The sequence below is a fragment of the Macaca fascicularis genome, chromosome 9, assembly GCF_037993035.2.
Source record: "Macaca fascicularis isolate 582-1 chromosome 9, T2T-MFA8v1.1".
Classification (NCBI taxonomy): Eukaryota; Metazoa; Chordata; class Mammalia; order Primates; family Cercopithecidae; genus Macaca; species Macaca fascicularis.
In genome coordinates, this window is record NC_088383.1 from 119,366,403 (window position 1) to 119,386,534 (window position 20,132).

The 20,132-nt window shown below is 39.3% G+C and overlaps 1 protein-coding gene across 3 annotated transcripts; it reads right to left on the reverse strand.

Moving 5' to 3' along the window:
• Window positions 1-790: 790 nt before the first annotated feature.
• Window positions 791-12,929, reverse strand: SMNDC1 (survival motor neuron domain containing 1). Of its 3 annotated transcripts, XM_065521405.1 has the most exons (7): window positions 12,768-12,929; window positions 11,498-11,617; window positions 8,594-8,783; window positions 6,705-6,847; window positions 5,620-5,781; window positions 2,975-3,128; window positions 791-2,028 (listed from the first exon to the last, which is right to left on the reverse strand). In XM_065521405.1, the coding sequence occupies exons 3-7, from the start codon at window positions 8,594-8,596 to the stop codon at window positions 1,891-1,893; spliced, it is 600 nt and encodes a 199-aa protein (XP_065377477.1). In that variant the 5' UTR covers window positions 8,597-8,783; window positions 11,498-11,617; window positions 12,768-12,929; the 3' UTR covers window positions 791-1,890. The 3 variants fall into 3 exon arrangements, with proteins under 3 accessions (XP_065377477.1, XP_005566465.1, XP_045217446.1); XM_005566408.4 differs by lacking the exon at window positions 8,594-8,783; XM_045361511.3 differs by lacking the exons at window positions 8,594-8,783; window positions 12,768-12,929 and adding an exon at window positions 12,446-12,574.
• Between the last annotated feature and the right edge of the window lie 7,203 nt (window positions 12,930-20,132).

Below are 20,132 nucleotides of genomic sequence, written 5' to 3' on the forward strand. Positions count from 1 at the left end.
TTTCATTCTAAAGGTCTATTTTCAAAATGGATTTTTTTTTTTTTTTTGATAAGGTCACTTTTATTCCTTTTCTCTCTCCTACTGCAAAGTCCTCTGGCAAAACTAAGGCCCCCAGGGTCAAAAGAGGGACAAGACTGTTAACAGTCCTGCCTACACAAACATCAGGTGAATTACTATTCTAACACCACCAAGGTAATCTCAACCACCATTTTCTGGGGTCACAATGACACCAAATTTCTTCCCATTGCTTTTAATTCAAAGGATTCTCTTGCAGTCCATCAAGGCCACTCTTGATTATTGATAAGCTCTTAAGATGTTACGATAAGAAACTTTATTTTATTTAGAAGTTTACAGGCTTCAAAGAGCCCTTTTTCTACTGCAATTTGTGCCTTTCTGTCCTTTGTGTCCTACCTTGTGGCCACGAATTATATGAAGAAAAAGTGACCCTCCTGGGTTGAGAGGGGTTGGGGGTGGAAGGGAGAAATGAAGAATTCTACCTAACACTGTCCTAAGTTTCAATTTATAAAAAAAATTAAAATTCATGAAATAAAAACTTATTTTCCCTTTCCTCCAAAAATCTACAAACGCCCATTAAAATGAGAACATCCTATAAACACATGCCTAGTTTGCCCTTTAAGATCCAGTTTCTTCTAATGGAAGGAATACTTAAGGATTTACTGAAACCTTTCTCTCACACTCAATATTCTCTTCCATGGCAATGCTGTGTGCAAGTTTAATCACTGTTAAGTGCTGACAGCTAAAGAGCTTACCCTTTTGTTAACACACCCTGGAGATTTTAAAAACACTTTATTTAATAAAAGTTAAACATACAAAACTGAAATAATACACATCCTAAAAATTACCTTCTTCCATTAATAGGAAGACCCTTTTCTATGCATGTATTTGGCTTAAACTCAACTCAGGATAACTGTGATGTTCATTTACACCAACAAATGCAGACAACTTGATCTAATTAACAAAAATTACAAACAGCTAAATGAACATAATATACAGGGAAATTATGGTCAGATTAATGCACAAGAAATACAAGAAATTTTTAATGATGAAACATTCAGTACTCTTGTTCATTAATTTAGCCTTGTGTTTTTACAAAAATAGTATCTACACTGTATACAGGGCTATACATCAGCTTTTTGTTCTCCCATATAAACATTATACATCCAAAACATGGTACCACTGCCGTAAATGAAAAAAACAAAAAACAGGAAAAAAGCAAACATACAAAAAACAAAAACACCTTAGAAAAGGGAGCTCATCCTAAGGTTTCTTACATAGAACTAAGAGTACATAAAAATAAAACACATCAATTTTAGAGATGGCCTAATAGGCCTAGGATACAAGTTTTTGAGGAAAAACCTCAAAACAAACTTTGCCATTTACAAATTAACCTATCTTTAGGCTTAACTGAACGACAGCTAAGTTTTAAAGTTGAAAATAAGAAAAATGAAAGGATCTCTTTAGCAGGTTGGTGTTTTTGCCTTGGTGTTCCAATGAATTGCTAGAGTATGTGTCAAGTTCAAAGCATCTGAAAATTTCAAGTTACAACTTACAAAAAGTACATACCATAGGTTAAGTAGGCGCCTGATATTAGGAAGATCAATAATTCATCTAAGTGCTGTATGAAACAGCATCTACAAAAATTGCTTTATTCAACAAACTTTGAGGGAACCGTGGTACTGATAATGAGAAAAGTTAAACAAATAGCAGTTATCAAATGCAATTTCTTCACGTTTCATTCTACTGAAGTCAACCAATGACGACAATGGTATCTTGCTTACTCATCTAACAAATAATTTACCTTTAGAAAAATATAAGGATAAAAAGGTAAATGTAAAGCCCTGCAGAGATGATATCCAACAGTTTTTCTGATTATTGAGGCATCAAATGCCTGACATTGTATTTAGAGGTATCTTGATATTGTGTCATAGGTTTATCGGCAATTCCACAAGTTCCTACTCCAACTTTGCCAGTCACACTCTCAGGTGAAGCAAAAATACTCCTCTTTACCTAGGGGAAAGAAAACAGAAACCATTCCTATTAGTATTGGAAAAAATAAAAAATTTCAAATTTTAAGTAATGTTAAAATATATTCTGGTTTCAATGTTTAAAAGAAGAAAAGCATATTGCCTTTGTTCAGTGTTAAAAAATGTGTACAGAAGTGGTCCCATGCTGGAAGCCATTTACTCTAACTTCTAAGTTGAGGAAAATATCATTAGACACTAATACTCATAACACTTGCTTTCTGATACCTCAAAATTTTAGTTTTGCAAACTCAAATCCTAACTTCAGCTGTGAGCGAGCCATTTTAGCATGATTAAAGCTCTGGCTATATTGCGGTTTACTGTGGGGCCTGTTATGATATCTAAATTGTGAAGTCCCTTGGCCTTTATTTGTCACAAAATAAACATCTTTATGAAAAGGAAGCACTTCTTTCCAGAAGCCATGTCCATCAATGGAAGGCCTACCTTGATGGGAGTGACGAGTAATACATGGGTGAAAGTCAGGCTATCCTTATTCTCAACTTCCTATATGAATGCTACAGTTTTTTTCTACCCAACACACACTTAGAAAGATAAGTGTATCAAGGGAAACTGAATGTACTTTTAAATAAAGTCTACCCCCTAATGGCCAGCATGAAGGCATGTTAACAAAGCAGGTAGAGTGAAGCACACTGCCTCCAAGTAGCAACCATTTTTTCAAATATTAGTTTATTAAAGGAAAAGAACATAGACCTTTTGTAATTCCTGATATAAAATTCTCTCATTTGTAATATTTTTATGCAGAGACGATGGCTAACATTTTTCAATAAGCTAAATTGAGCATCAACAAGGATTCTGAATGCAAAATCTGAGTTAATCATACTTTAAAAAAATCTACATACTTCTCTTTTCATTTTAAAGTTAGTAAGTCACATTTCTCAAATTTACAAAGTGTCATAAAAAGATTTACCAACCTGGCCTTTTTTGTTTTTGGAATAGGCTCTGTTGTTGAATTGTTGCCATTTCACTTTCTGGTCCTCTCTTTCTTGCTCAAGTTCTTTTATTCTCTGAGCTTTTTTCAAAGCTTTCTTCTTTTTATATTCACGCTGCTGGGCAATCATTTCTTTTCTGCATGAAAAAAAAGTTAAATGTCAACTGTTAAGACTTATTATACAAGAATGACTTCCTTGAAGACACCGGCAGTGCCAAAAAAAAAAAAAAATCAAACATATACAATGGTCTATGAATAAAAAGTACTAACTCATTAAAATCAGTACCAATCAACCAGAATTACTAAGCAATTTTTTTTTTTTTAATAGCATCCTTGGGAGCTTTCAAACATAAGTATAATCTATTTACCCATATAAAGTAAACATTCCAACTATAATTTATTTTTTTATTTTGCGTTAGAGTCTTGTTCTGTCATCCAGACTGGAGTTGGAGTACAGTGGCACTCTCGGCTCACTGCAACCTTCACCTCCTGGGTTCGAGAGATTCTTGTGCCTCACCCTCCCTAGTAGCTGGGACTATAGGCGTGTGCCACCATGCCCAGCTAACTTTTGTATTTTTAGTAGAGATGGGTTTTTGCCATGTTGGCCAGGATGGTCTTGAACTCCTGGCCTCAAGTGATCCACCTGCCTTGGCCTCCCAAAGTGTTGGGATTACAGGCATGAGCCACTGTGCCCAGCCTCAACTATGACTTTCTATTTTACTTTTGTATAGCTGTTGCCAGTTGTTTTAGGAATAAGTTGAGTTTCAGTATTAATGGGTATCTAAGCCTTCATCTACTTCCAAATAGACACAGTTAAGTATGGCATTTAGAAAAAAATGTATGAAGAGATTCAGTGCAGATAAAATATTTCACCTACATTGGAAGAATGCAGCAGCACAAAGGGAAATCATAGCTAACAATTCTCATCAAAACAAAACACCTGGGGGTTTCAAAAACATTCTAAATAAGATTCTAAATAGGATCAGAGCCTATAACCCCCAATAATTTCTGCTCAGTTAACACTGACTTCTCACCAAAAGGATGAAAAAAAGATCTTTAGGCTGGGCGCGGTGGCTCAAGCCTGTAATCCCAGCACTTTGGGAGGCCGAGACAGGCGGATCCCGAGGTAAGGAGATAGAGACCATCCTGGCTAACATGGTGAAACCCCGTCTCTACTAAAAAATACAAAAAACTAGCCAGGCGCGGTGGTGGGCGCCTGTAGTCCCAGCTACTCGGGAGGCTGAGGCAGGAGAATGGCGTAAACCCGGGAGGCGGAGCTTGCAGTGAGCTGAGATCCGGCCACTGCACTCCAGCCTGGGTGACAAAGCAAGACTCCGTCTCAAAAAAAAAGATCTTTAAGAGGGGCATTATCTAGACTCCCTGGTACCATATTACCACCATGAAGCTATGGCTTTTTACACAGATGACAAAGACGTAAAAAAAATATATATATATAAACACACACACACACTCAATTGTTCTAGAATTGGATTTTATTGGGATGCTTACGTTAATATATAATTTTTGCATATTCCAATAAAAATATGTAGCAACTAAAGTTTTGAAAACTCTTGACAAATCAAAAGACTAAGTTGTGGCAAATACGCAGAAGTTCACCAAAATACTGTTAATTCTGCCTCTTAATTTTCAAAACTGCATAGTTCCCCATTGCCATTGCTACTCCCTGGGTTCAGGCCATCATCTTATACCTGGATCACAGCAGTAGTTGCCTCTCCCTACTGACAGTGATCATTCTAAAGCTCAAATGTGATTACATCATATCCCCTCTACTTCAAATATTATCAGTGGCTTAAAGCTCTTTATGTTCTGGACTTTACCACTCTAATCTCTTCTCAGACCACCCACTTTCCAAGTCCCAAGTTTCTACCACAGGGATTTGTTACTTTTACATGCTCACCCCCTCTTTAAAACTTACTAAGCTCTTACTACTACATGTAAAGAACTGTTACAAGCTTTACTAACACTTATCATTTGAATCCTCACACCCAATAATGTACGGCCCCTATCTGACAGACGAGGAAACAGAGTTAAACAGCTTATCCAAGGTCATAGTGCTCATTAATAACAAAAAATTCAATCCTAGATCAAAGTCATATCACCTTGTAGCTTTGTACTTGGTTATCTCTTATTCTTTTCAAATCTCAGTTTAGATGTCGTTTTCTCAAAGAAATCTGCCCTAATAAAAGTGTAGGCTGAGTACCTCTTGTTCCCTTACAGTATCTGTTATAGCCCCTTTGTAATGTTTACACTCTATTATTAAAGCACTTCATTAATGATGAGTTTTCTTCTCTAAATATAAACTCAGTTGGGACAAGGCCCGAGGTGGTCTCCTGTGGTGTAGCCCCAGCACCTGGCTTATAAAATATGCTGGGAAGATGTTCATTGTACATAGTATCTTCTTAATATTTACTGAATGCCTAAATGGGAATCAAAATTATCTTCACTTAGGCACATTTATACAGACAATGTTGACCCTTTGTTGCTAATCTTCAAAACAACAGTAAAACAGTATTGTAACTTTCTTATGCATAGATTCTCTCTGCAGACTACTTCAAGTATCCAAGTGGGGAAGATTACACCTAAAATGGAAAAGTCAAAGTCACTTACTTTGACATGGGTTTGTTGCCACTGTCCTCCTTTGCTTTCCTTCCTTCTTCTACAGGCTTGAGGTTCAACAGTGGAGTCACTTCAGCATTGCCATAACCAGCAAAGGTGATTGCAGCGGTGCCATTTTCTTCATCTATCTCTTCAATCTCCGCTTCATAACACCTGTAAAGATATCATGGCTGTAAGCAGGTGAGTAAAGGTTTAGTACTCAGCCTACAAGACTTATACTGTAGTGATACAATTATTACATGTGTCTATAATGAAACTTCTATAATCAAATGGTTGTTTTAGCAAAGAGAATACAAAAGAGTGGTTGAAGTTAGCTGTATTTTATTAAAAAAAAAAAAAAAGACATCCTAATCAAAATATTGCTGGGAAACTCTTGCATGTATCTACCCAATGTGCTTTAATGTCTTTGAGAAAAGGGGTTTCCTTTCTTTTTTGCGACAGAGTCTCACTGTCACCCAGACTGGAGTGCAGTAGTGCAATCTTGGCTCACTTCAACCTCCGCCTCCCAGGTTCAAACAATTCTCATGCCTCAGCCTCCCAAGTAGCTGGGATTACAGGCACACACCACCATACCTGGCTGATTTTTGTATTTTTAGTAGAGATGGGGTTTCACCATGTTGGTCAGGCAGCTCTCTAACTCCTGATCTCAAGCGATCCACCCACCTCAGCCTCCCAAAGTGCTGGGATTACAGGCATGAGCCACCACACCCAGCGAAAAGATATTTCTTATAGGAATGATTTCAGTGTATGCTCTTCACAGAATTCTCAGAAAAACCAGCCGTTCACTTAATTTTCAATTTGAGGAGAAAAGAATTTAGATTATTTTAGAAAACACCCATTCACTGTCCCGTTTTTCCTTCCTCTAGAATCCAAGTCATTCTTATCCCCGAAACTTAATCTAAAGCTAAAACTAAACTGTATTAATGGCAACCACCCAAGAATCAAATTGGCTCTATGAATCATACTGCCTAATAGAAGTAAAGATTAAAATAGGGTAGTTAAAACTGAATAAAAACTTCTTACCATTGTATTTTATTATTTCATGTTACAGTTAGGGTTTTTTTTTCTACACTTACTGTCCATCTTCACTCCAGATTGCCATACACTTGTCTCCTACTTTCCATGAATGAGTAGGTTGAGTAGAAGCAAAACTGTCTGAACTTGCAAGCGTCTCAGAAGGTTGAGTTGACAGAAGGTCTTTGGTTAGTTCTATAACTTCCTAAAAAAGAAAAACAAAAACCACAACATTATTTTCGTAATTCTCACTGTCAACTTTGTTTTTGATGACAGCTTTCATACTGTACACTAAGTACTCTCTATATATTTCATTTGCAGTTCATAACACTATTAAGCAAGTACTGTGATTATCCCCATGTAGAAACTGAGATACAGTATTTTCTATGAGTTAAGTGGTAGAGCTGTGATTTAAGCCCATATAGTTGCCTTTCAACTTAACCACAAATACTAATGAAAATGTAAGACTTGAGCTTATACCATTTCTAAGTGCCTATTTTAGCTGAATAGATCTCTCTAAAGATGAGAAAGTCAAGTATGAAGAACTGAATTAGATATTCTTATTGTAACGTATTTTATGCAACTGTACTGTTTTATAGGGCATTACTCAGCAGTATTAACTGCCAAACAATTCCAAAACAGTTTAAGCAGCTTTATTAGTAACAAAAATGTTCCTACTTATACATATCTCAACTAAAATACTATAGGCATATGTAAAAGAAACCAGTGGTCTTCCTATTCAATTACTGTAAAACTCACCCCATCTGGGTAAGCAAATTACCAGATTAGATTTTAAATGTTCCATACCTTAATGTTAAGCACATCAGCACAGCTTCATTTAAAAGGGGGGAAAAAAGGTAACACACATAGGCAATGCCTTTCTGTGTGGCAAATATTTTTTTCTAATTCAGGCTTACATTTATTGGCTTCATTCAAAGATGTCTGGTGTAGGGATGGCTAAAAAATTGAGAATAGTACAAACTGACAGATTCTGCTACCTATCTACTACATTTTTACTCTAATGAAGATCCACACTATGCATCTTATCTAAGAACTGGCGTAGCTGTTCACCCACTGTTGCATTTAAAACATCATACTATGTGTTTGGGGAGAAAAATGAACAAAATTAAACTATGTACTGAGTTTCTTCTAGTTCCCACTGAGGTTTCATAATAGTAAATCTGATTCAGTAGCCAAGAAAGTTAAATATTACCTCTCTTCTAAAGATTCTAAATCTTCCTGGCTATTTCTGAAAAACCTAATATTTGAGTATTAAATCTCTTCAAGAAAGGTTAGTTTTATAAATAAATAAATAGAACACTTTGGGTTGAGTTAAAAATTTAGTAGGAATAATATCTCTAAGTTTTAGTAGTTGCCAACTAGCCATTAATTAAATCTTTTTAATTAGATAGTCCTTTGCAAATAAAGCAAAGAAACTTCCAAATAACTAGATCAAGTAGTACACAAAAGAAGAGTAAATTATCTGGTCTTACTTTTAACCACTTTTAGGGGTAGGAATGTAATCCAGTAAGCCTGACTCAAGAGCCCACACAAATCTCTATCATTAAATATTTCCAGATCCACCTAGGGATCATTTAACTTAAGCACAGACATGAATTCTGCACTTGCAGGTTTCAGATTTAGAACTCTATTTCTTTTAGGACAGAACTATTTTCCAAATCCACTTTGTTAGAGAAATATATTTCATCAAAGAAAAGGGTCCTGAAAAGCTGTGCATATTAGTGAATTCAGAGGCCTGTGCTGAAATGACCTTTTTTTAGAAAAAATCCAGAGCATTTACTTCTCATGTCCTCTAACTTTGCCATGGTTTTACATAACCCTCCCAACAAACTATGAAGAACCTTCTAAATTTCTATTCTTCACATGTGTGTATGGACCAAAGTATTAGAAAAACTATTTTATGTATGAGGGGGTTCTTGAAGGTACATACCATTAATTACTTTTCCTCCCTCAAGTCTGAGTTCTGAAACTGCTCCTTCATCGACAGATGGGCAGCAGTTACAGTAATCGGCAATTCCAGGAAGCATCAGGTGTTGTGATCTACATATCAGCAGGTCAAAGGGGGTGCACTCAAGCACTCTGCTTACTGAAGGAAGGCGTTTCGGGGATGCAGAGAGCCACTGTAATATATGAGACAAGTGACTTGACCCCTGCCTCCTTTAGAACCAGCTTATTCAGCAAAACAGCCTAATAAATTGACTATCTGTGATTATCATAGACTGCCCGGGGAGCTAGTCAGCTAGCTAGCCTGGATTTTATTACACCCACTTTTTTAAGTGAAAAAAGAGAGGCAGGACTTTAGTAGATTATTTTGCTGCCTGCTGAATAACTTCAGTCTCTATGAAAGACAGTACATGAAAGAGATAAACATAGAAACCTTACTGGCAAAATGAAGTCATTGAAAAGATGCAGAAAAAGTATTTTGTCATAAATCAAAGGGCAAACAAATTAATAACCAGGATAAGGATCTAATTCTATAGAGGAACACAAGAAATTAGAAACCATATGGTCAAAAAATATTAATATGAGGAAGCCACAAAATCAGTCTGAACAGACTTCTCACCAAATGTAACAGGCTGAATTAAATACCCATAGCATGAGATACATCCCAGAAGGCAGAGAAGGAAAAAAGAGGTGAATGAGCGGGGGAACCCCCATAGCTAAATAGAAGCTGTAAGTATAGTCTCAATGGAGACAACAATTACTGGGTGGAAGCATATAGCCAAATACTTTTCAGAGTATTACCTCATCTTAAAAGATGGTTTCCATTTTTGAGTAGTTTTCAATTCAAAACAGACCTTATCTAGTGACCAAAATGAAATTTCTAATGATAGAATAAAATGGGAAGAAACTTTGATCAAGACTGGTCAGGAAAAATATTGTTATTACTATCTGAAGTATGAGAACTTACACTTCTAAATTCTTGCCATCCAATATGGTAGTCACATGTGGCTAATTAAGTTATATTAAAAACTCAGCTCCTAAGTAAACCTAGCTGTATTTCAAGTACCCAACCAAATGTGGCTAGTGGCTATGGTACTGAAAAGCAGATATAGAACATTTCCATCATCACAGAAAGTTCTACTGGACAGTGCTGTTTTAAATGGTTATAGAAAAGAGGATACTTTACAGAAAAATGATTTCCAGGTCATTATTAACTGAACCCCCGCAGGCAAGCCTTTTAGGGGCTTACTACAATGTTTATCACAATGGTTTCCCCCTACAGTACTTTCCACTACGATGATCATGACATGGTAAGGCAGTTCTGCCCAGACTCTAATGATGAATTAATCTAGAAATATTAAAAAGACCTGATGATAATGCTATTTCTAACTCCACTCCCAACTTCCCCAACCCAACCAGTTCAACAAATACCCCTCCTCCCACTGCCCAGGAAGCAATATACAAAACACTGGCACCCAATGTTTTATTTTCCTAAAAAAGGACTGCTTAAGTTGGTAAAGGTAGTCGAGGCATCTCTCTTTGGAACAAACAGAAAGTGCTTTACAGAGTGTAAGAAAAGAGGTTGGTGTACCTCTGCTGCCTCATCTTCAATGTATACTCACAACATGTGAGCAAATCAAATGGACAGGTGGCAAACCATTGGGTTATTTTTCACTTAAGGGCCTGGGAGTGGGAGAAAATGCTCCCAAAACATCTTTTTCTTATTGACTGGCACCCTGAAACCCACAGGCCTGGCTTCCACGTATCAAAGAGGGGTCTTGTTCATATTGAAATTATCCCAGATGGTTTGTGTGTTTAAAAATAACATACTACTGCAATTTTATTCTAAATCTAGAATTTGAAAGTATTCAACTCATTTTAATTATGCCCAGATAAGCAGTTCCAGAATCCCAAATCTGGACCCTATTTCAGTTAATTTTGTCTGCAGTTGTGATATCCCCAAAATAGTAATAGTTTTAATGGACACTGGAATAATAAAGGGAGGGAAATAATTTTTAGACAGGATACAGATTCAAGTTTAGTACTCAATTGGTAAAGCAATCTCTAATCAAAACACCCTTGAAACTTTTTAAAAATCAGGTTCAGAATTTAAAGGAAGCTCTTAAAAGTCATATATATTTGTAAATTATATATGGCATTTTTCTAAATCAGTCCAGTGTCCTGAGAAACAAAAGGTATTTACTATGAAGGCTCTGTCTTGAAATCCCAGTGCAGGTTTTTAAAAAAAGGTTTTCATATCTACTGGACTTGACAAAGATCTCCTTTTCACCACATAGTTCAATTTCCCCAAGTGTCACCAACTTTACTGTAAAACCTAGCCTTAAGTCCTAACATCTGTGTAACAATTATACAGAGCACATGTCTCTCTCTAGGCATCTTTGCAGTGTGTTTTCAATACAAGATATAACCCGTAAATTTTGGGGCGGGGGGGAAGTCACGCATTTTCAAAGAATCTTGTGGTATTAAAAGGAATCTTAAGGTTCTATTTTTCTCCTTCAATCTTTGTTACTTTTTGAACTAAATTTCATTTTCCAGGTCTTAAAAAATAAAAGTATTTTTCATTGTGAAGTTACATGTACCTCTTGTCTTGAAAATCTGACAGACTTAGAAATTTCTACCAACTTTTGTTTTTAAAAATCATGTAAGTACACAAGATTTATATAACAAAGAACAATACGTCATTCCCTCTGATGTACAGAAACCTGAGAACTGGGGAAACAACCCTACTTCTACAAACCACAGTACCTACACAATTTACCTATATACGCAGGGTGGGGTGTAACCCCTCAAAAGGCGCTTTGAGTACTTAGGGATTCAAGCAATAATTTGAAAAACAGAGAAAAAACTACAATTGCCTACCCATACTTACTTGTAAATCTTTCTTCAATTTTAGCAAATCTTCATTTTCTCCATTTCCAGATAATGCAGCTTCAACTTGCTGGAGCTGAGCTTTGTAGCTTGCTAGCTGCTTTGCTAAATCCTCTGACATCTGGGGAAAATAAAAAGGGTTAGACCACGAAAACTGAACCAAAAATCAAGGCATAAAAAACTAACTTCCCTGTCTGCCTGAATTACCAGTTTTTGCCTCCAACTCCTTCTAACACTGCAGCTTAATTCACCACCATTACCTTTACTCTCAGACTTCACCTAAACCACAAACTTAAAGGCAACAGCTTCCGAAGATTATAAACTTGAGATACAGTCCATACTTTAAAAAAGCACACAGATACAAAGAAATTTCTAATTTTCTTTTAACTCCTATCCACAGGGTAGGTGCTGAGTTCGGCTCAATAATCGTTATCTTTTTAAAAAGCACTACTCTGCTGGAAAAGTCGAAACTTTCAAAAACAATCTAAATACTTATTTTTAAGCACTAAAGTACGCTTCCAAAGCCAAACAAGTACGTTTTTAACTTAACTACACAAACAACTAACTTTACGTGAACTATTCAATAAAGAGTGTATTTAAAAGTGCTTCTCCAGAACAAAAATCTTTCGCCCAGTCGCTTAACTATTTATCGCTGCATTAACTTCAGCAAAAAGAACAGCACAGGTACTTTCCCATTTAGACGTTCTAAGGAATGAGCCTTTCGCCAAATCCAGCTCACTCAGTTTCCTGAAAATAAGACACTAATTAACCCTTTTTGATGGTTTATAAGCAAATGTACGACGTTTCCGAGTACTCTTCTCTCTCGTAAAATTTCCGTCCAACCAAAGGCGGGGAGCCGGAAAAGGCCCCCAAGAGTTACAGCGACCCAGGCTGCTCTCCTCCCCGCCACGCAGCGCCTCAAAGCCCGCCACAACTCGATCATTCGGACCTGGAAATCCAAACGCCAGCTCAGGACCACCGCCGGAGCCCCGCTGTGCTCCAACAGGCAAGCTCCACAAGGAGCCGCGCGGCGCCCAGCCCCACCCGACCCGGTCCCCTGCGGGCCGTGTTTGCCGCCGCAGCACGGAGGCCAGCGCCGGCCGGGCCGCCGAGGCTCAGCTCTGGCTGGGAGACGGCCATGGCTCCGGGCTCCAGGGCCAGAGCCTGGGCGTCTTCGGCGAGGCGGGTTCCTCGGCCTTGGGCCTCCGCTTCACCTCGGGAGGCACCCGGGCCCGGCCAGGCCTCACTCTCTCCCTCAAGGGGGTTGTTACCTTGTGTGGGGCTGGGGGCGGGGCAGCGGGAAGGGGTCGGGGCAAATAAGCCCAGTGGTAGTGGTGGCGGCAGCAGCAGCAGCAGTAGAAGGAAAATCTCCGCGACGACGAGACGACTCGGTCTGAAAAGGAAGAACTCGGTCGGCGGCGAGGGGGGAGGGGAGGAAAGCCGGGCACTGGAAGGAGGAAAAGACAGAGACGGTGAAATCTCGCGAGAAATACAAACTCTCGCGCGAGTTCGCTCGACTCACGTGACTCTACGCGCCCTCTAGCCTGTCCCTGGCTGTTAGGGACGCAGAGTAGGCGGGGCCTAGGACGGATATGGCGTAGCTGGGCTGCGCCAGGCGCGGAATGTAGGTTATCTTCTTGGAGTTCCGTCTTGGAATGTATTGGAAATGCAAATTCTCAAGCCCCACCCTAGACCTCCTGAATCCAGAGACTCTCTTTTAACGAGCCCACCGATGATAGCAATGTCTGCTGACGTCTGGGAACCACTGCTTTTCGGGAGCGGTGGTGGTGGGTTGGGGGGGGTGTTGGTGGGGGCTCTCCTTATGTTGCCCTGGCTGGTCTCCAACTCCTGGGCTCAAGCGATCCCCCCGCATCGGCGTCCCAAAATGCTAGGATTACAGGCGTGAGCCACCGCGCCCGGCCTGAGAACCACTGCTTTATATGATACAAGGCTTGGTAGCAACAGAAAGCTAATTAAATCGTGACAGAAATAACCTATTGGAGAGGAGATTGATTTCTTTAAAATCTTTTTTGTTAAAACCTACTTGATTTTAATTTAGTTGGGTTAATCTCGCCTGATAGGGAACAAAGTCCAAGTTAGTCTAGAATGGTAAACAGAGTGGTAGGAATACTGACATTTGTGTTGAAAAAGAAATGCCCCTTGTGCATGTTTGTAATAATATATACGCGTTCTGGACAGATACACAAACCTGTCCAGAGGTTTGGAATGGGAAGCCAAATGTTTTATTGATTGCCTTCTTTGCTGTTTACTCTTTTTCCTTTTCTTCTTCTTCTTCTCTTTTTTTTTTGAGACGGAGTCTCGCTCTGTCGCCCAGGCTGGAGTGCAGTGGCAGATCTCAGCTCACTGCAAGCTCCACCTCCCGGGTTTACGCCATTCTCCTGCCTCAGCCTCCCGAGTAGCTGGGACTACAGGCGCCCGCCACCTCGCCCGGCTAGTTTTTTGCATTTTTTGGTAGAGACGGGGTTTCACCGTATTAGCCAGGATGGTCTTGATCTCCTGACCTCGTGATCCTCCCGTCTCGGCCTCCCAAAGTGCTGGGATTACAGGCTTGAGCCACCGCGCCCGGCCCTTCTCTCTCCTTTTTTTTTTAACCACATGTATATAATTTTGTTTCAATTGAAAAAACAATAAAGGCCTGAGACACAAAGAGTTATATAGATGCCAGGAAGCAACCTTTCCTGGGAGGTGGGGAGTTTGTTGCTGGACCCATAAAAAGGCCCACTTCTTGCGGATCACCTGAGGTCAGGAGTTTGAGACCAGCCTGACCACATGGAGAAACCCCGTCTCTACTAAAAATACAAAAAGGAAAAAAAAAAAAAAAAAGCCGGGCGTGTCCGAGCTACTGTAATCCCAGCTACTCGGGAGGCTGAGGCAGGAGAATTGCTTGAACCTGGGAGGCGGAGGTTGCGGTGAACCGAGATCATGCCATTGCACTCCAGCCTGGGCAGCAAGAGTGAAACTCCGTCTCAAAAAAAAAAAAAAAAAAAAAAAAAAAAAGGCCCACTTCTCAGATGGGATCTTTTGAACTGTACCAACATCTTTAGTTCCTTGCTTTCTTTTCAAGGAGCCTTCCCTTTTGTTGTCTACATACACACACGTAACCCTTATAGTGAGTCAGATAACCGGTATAGATGGAAACTAGGTCAGGTTTGTGTGATTGGGATGGCAGTCAACTTAGAAAGATTGAAATTGCAGCAGAGTGCAGCAGTGTGTAGCTAGAATTAAGAGGGAAGACAAACCAGAAAGCATGTGCTTTTAAATGAAGAGATTTGTTTAAAATAAAATGTAGTTTTAGAGAACTGCTGTTACTGTAATTGTGTGTTTTAAGAACCGATGCGAGGAGGAACTTCCTTGAATATAAAGTAAACCTTATTGTGTAAAAATCTCTTAAATGAGAACTTTTCCTGAACCCCATAGATCAGAAAATCGGGAAATATTCATTATCAGTTCCATTATAGATTTCTATACTATCTTAATAATTTTGTTTTCAGGATTGTTTTTATCTATGCAACATTCATTTATAAAGAAAAGCTGTATTGAATTTTAATTTTCACAAAGAAATAACAGTTTGTATGTGCCAGATACCATTCTAAGCACTCTACACATGTTCCCTTAATTTTCACAATTGTATGCAGTGTTTCTCCAGACAAAACTGGAGCAGACAAAACTAACAGCAATACTTCAGATAGGCTTTCTGAATTAGTACTTCCTTTGAAGTGTCAAAATTTACTTTCAGTGTCTGATTTTTCTTAAAACATTTGTGTTCAAACTTAATCATGTTTATTCAAAAAGCAATATCTTAAACCTTCAGTTTTGAAACATGATTTTTATTTTATTGAAAGACGGTAAATAAATAAAATGTAAAGGTTCCAAATTGTCATCAGAATATACAGCTATTTCTACTAAAGAAAATTAAAGTATGGCACCATGGCACCCAGCTACTTGGAAGGCTGAGATGGGAGTCTGGAAGTTTGAGGCTGCAGCACACTCTGTGCCTGTGAATAGCTGCTGCACTCCAGCCTGGGCAACATAGTGAGATCCTGTCACAAATTTTTAAAAATTAATTTTTTTTATTTTAGATGGATTCTCGCTCTGTCGCCCAGGCTGGAGTGTAGTGGTGCGATCTCAGCTCACTGCAACCTCCACCTCCGTGGTTCAAGCAATTCCCCTGCCTCAGCCTTGTAAGTAGCTGGGATTACAGATGTGTGCCACCATGCCTGGATAATTTTTTTTGTATTTTTAGTAGAAATGGGGTTTCACCATGTTGGCCAGACTGATCTTGAACTCCTGACCTCAGGCAATCCGCCCGCCTCGTCCTCCCAAAGTGCTGAGATTACAGGCGTGAGTCACAGCACCCAGCCTAAATTAAAAAAAATTTTTTTAAAGTATAGTTTTCTTTGGAAATGTGCCACCCCACTGCAGAGCAGAAGAATATGCAATGAAGTAATACATATTGGTCAAATAGGTTTGGGGTTTTGTTTTGTTTTGTTTTGTTTTTGAGACTGGGTCTTACTCTGTTGCCTAGGCTGGATTGTAGTGGTGTAATCTCGGCTCGCTGCAACCTCTGCCTCCCAGACTCAAGCAAACCTCCTGCCTCAGCCTCCCTAGTTGCTGGGACTACAGGCACACGCCACCATGCCTGGCTAATTTTTGTATTATTATTATTTTTTTTGCTAGAGACAGAGTTTCGCTATGTTACCCAGGTTGATCTCAAACTCCTGGACTCAAGTAATCTACCCACTTTGTCCTCCCAAAGTGCTGGAATTACAGGGTGAGCCACCTCCGTGGGGCAGAGACTGCATTCTTTATCTCAGCTTTTATTGTATCATTTCCTGACTAAAAGGAGCCCCAGATTTGGTTACTTTTTTTCTATTTTGACAAAATGCCAAAGGTAATGGATTAGAGTTGTGTACGTAATCATAGTAATTGTTTTATGCTCCTTTCTTTAGTCCTAATAAGTGATTTGAATCTTTGCATAATTTGCTGCAGGACAAGCTACTTACCTTTTTGTGCTTATTTGAGTGTTTTTGGATACACTGCATGGAACACATGTATCCTGGGATGAAGCTTAGGTGGCATCATCCATTTAAAGTTGATGGAAAACAACCTGAAAATGGTGTTGGTCAGTGCAGGCGCTCAGATATTCATCAGTCATAGCAATACTGAATTGTTTGCTTAAATTTGTATGGCACAGCTAGCCTTAGGATGTGCATTTTCTTTTCTTTTTTTTTATTATTGTTATACTTTAAGTTCTAGGGTGCATGTGCACAATGTGCAGGTTTGTTACATATGTGTACATGTGCCATGTTGGTGTGCTGCACCCATTAACTCCTCATTTACATTACGTATATTTCCTAATGCAATCCCTCCCCCCTACCCCCACCCCATGACAGGCCCTGGTATGTGATGTTCCGCATCCTGTGTCCAAGTGATCTCATTGTTCAATTCCTATCTATGAGTGAGAACATGCGGTGTTTGGTTTTCTGTCCTTGCGATAGTTTGCTGAGAATGATGGTTTCCAGCTTCATCCATGTCTCTACAAAGGACACGAACTCATCCTTTTTTATGGCTGCATAGTATTCTGTGGTGTATATGTGCCATATTTTCTTAATCCAGTCTATCATTGATGGACATTGGGGTTGGTTCCAAGTCTTTGCTATTGTGAATAGTGCCACAACAAACATACGTGTGCATGTGTCTTTATAGCAGCATGATTTATAATCCTTTGGGTATATACCCAGTAAAGGGATGGCTGGGTCAAAAGCTATTTCTAGTTCTAGATCCTTGAGGAATCGCCACACTGTCTTCCACAATGATTGAACTAGTTTACAGTCCCACCAACAGTGTTCCTATTTCTCCAGATCCTCTCCAGCACCTGTTGTTTCCTGACTTTTTACTAATCGTCGTTCTAACTGGTATAAGATGGTATCTCACTGTGGTTTTGATTTGCATTTCTCTGATGGCCAGTGATGATGAGCATTTTTTCACGTGTCTGTTGGCTGAGGATGTGCATTTTCAAGTATTCTGTGTTTTACACGTACCATTGAGGAACAGAAGACTGTACCACTAAAAAACAAAAATATGCCACTGAAAACAGAAAACAAGAATTTCTTGAGTTTGAGAAAAGATTATAGTCTAAGGCTTTACAGGATAAGAAATGTCAGGGTTTTTTTTTTTTTTTTTTTTTTTTTTGAGACGGAGTCTCGCTCTGTCACCCAGGCTGGAGTGCAGTGGCCCAATCTCAGCTCACTGCAAGCTCCGCCTCCCGGGTTTACGCCATTCTCCTGCCTCAGCCTCCCGAGTAGCTGGGACTACAGGCGCCCGCCACCACACCCGGCTAATTTTTTGTATTTTTTAGTAGAGACAGGGTTTCACTGTGTTAGCCAGGATGGTCTCGATCTGCTGACCTCGTGATCCACCCGTCTCAGCCTCCCAAAGTGCTGGGATTACACGCTTGAGCCACCGCGCCTGGCCTTGTTTTTTTTGTTGTTGTTGTTTTTTTGAGATAGAGACCCACTCTGTTGCCCAGGCTGGAGGTTGGCGTGCAGTGGCACAATCTCGGCTCACTGCAACCTCCACTTACTGGGTTCAAGCAATTCTCCTGTCTCAGCCGCCCGAGTAGTTGGGATTACGGCCATTTGCCACCACGCCTGGCTAATTTTTGTATTTTTAGTAGAGACGGGGTATCACCATGTTGGCCAGGCTGGTCTCGAACTCCTTATCTCAGGTGATCCACCCCCCTCGGCCTCCCAAAGTGCTAGGATTACAGGTATGAGCCACCATGCCTGGCCAGAAATAGCAGTTCTTTTTTTTTTTTTTTTTTGAGACGGAGTCTCGCTCTGTTGCCCAGGCTGGAGTGCAGTGGCACAATCTCAGCTCACTACAACCTCCACCTGCCAGGTTAAAACAATTCTCCTGCCTCAGCCTCCCAAGTAGCTGGGACTACAGGCGTGTGCCACCATGCCCAGCTAATTTTTTTTTGTATCTTTAGTAGAGATGGGGTTTCACCATGCTGGACAGGCTGGTCTTGAACTCCTGACCTCGTGATCTGCCTGCCTCGGCCTCCCAAAGTGCTGGGATTACAGGCGTGAGCCACCGCGCCTGGCCCTGAAATGGCAGTGTTTTACTACTTATTTAGAAGTAATACTCCAACTATACATTCTTAGTGGTTTATATTCTGGGAGCAAAAAGAACGAAAACAAGCAAAAGCCCTCAAACACCACAGATTTATTGCCAGTAGTGGTATTGGTAAATTTTGAAACTCTTAGGCCTACTATAAAACAAACAATAAATTTATTAGTAGAAACTCTAAGAGAAAAGAAATACAAATATCCTTTTTGTATTTTATAAAAGAAGATCCACCTTCTTTTATATTTGTACTTCTTTTCTCTTACAGTGGGAAAAACTGATGTTAAAACCTCTGATATTAAATTGAATTAGAATTTTTCATATGTATATTTCTTAGAAGCAATGTCACCCCACTAGAGAATGCCCACAGCTTGGTATCAAAATGCTAATCCCCACTAAAAGGAAACAATGTTTCTTAGAGAAATGGCTAATTTCTGGTTTCAGGCCCATAAAGTACAAAAAAAGAAAGTTAAGCCTGAAATACCTTGCCAGAAATCATGGAAGTGGCCCAGAATGAATAAGGTCAAGTTAAAAGCCCACAGAGCCCAGCTCAAGTGGGGTCCACTAGCCACATATGAGACAATTTGGCCACTAAAAAGAATAATTAATAGATCATCAAAGCCTTCAATACATTTTAAAAATCCATTAAGTCCAGAGTGATACTCAAAGAGTTTGGGAAGGGAGTTTCTCTTTAAAGAAGAATGTCAGCCAATTCATATAAATAAAATGACAGAATCAGAAAAATCACCATTTGCCATTTCCAATAATTCAGGCAAGTATCATCAGAAGCTAAAACCCATCTGGTGAAAGGAGGTGGGGAAAAGGAAGATGCTGGCGTGATGTCAAAGTATCACACATACATACAAAGTATCCCCACAGACTATTCAATAATTACAAAGGGGAAATATATCTTACTATGATAAAATTCAGCTGTCACCAACTTAACCCAGAGATCAAGTTTAGTACTGCTAATAGTGGAACAACTTGATTTTATATGCCTCTTGATTTGATGCAACATGAAGCAATAATAGCATTACCTGTGAAGGAAGGCTACCAAAAATGCTTAACCTGAATACAATCAAGCTTATTGACCCAACTTCCAGTATACAAGAAATATGGGCATAAAGGAACAAGTAAATTGAGCATGAGGGAAGAACTACATCCAGAATATGGGACATTCTATAAGAAAACACCTAAATTCTTCCAAAGGTCAGTGACATTGAAAAGTGTGGGGAAATGTTCTAGATTAAGAGGTAAACAGATGTAACAAGTCTATGGATAAATCTTGATTGATCTTGGTTTCAAAAAATAAAGCTGTAAAAAAATTTAGGGACCCCTGGAAAATTTAAGTATGGACTCAATATTAGATTATATTAAATTATTGCTAATTGTATTAGATGTAAAAACTATTTTATGGCTTCTTAGGAGAATGTCCTATACTGACTATAGAAGTGTTCTATAGAAGTGATTGTTTCAAATTTTTCAAA

What these genes read in the sequence shown, in the direction of transcription:
- SMNDC1 (XM_005566408.4), bottom strand. Translation starts at nt 11,617, where the DNA reads ATGTCAGAGGATTTAGCAAAGCAGCTAGCAAGCTACAAAGCTCAGCTC. An exon ending in AATTGAAGAAAGATTTACAA is followed by an intron (nt 6,848 to 11,497) that starts GTAAGTATGGGT and finishes TTTCTTTTTTAG; the next exon opens with GAAGTTATAGAACTAACCAA. An exon ending in CCAAAAACAAAAAAGGCCAG is followed by an intron (nt 2,029 to 2,974) that starts GTTGGTAAATCT and finishes TCTTTCCCCTAG; the next exon opens with GTAAAGAGGAGTATTTTTGC.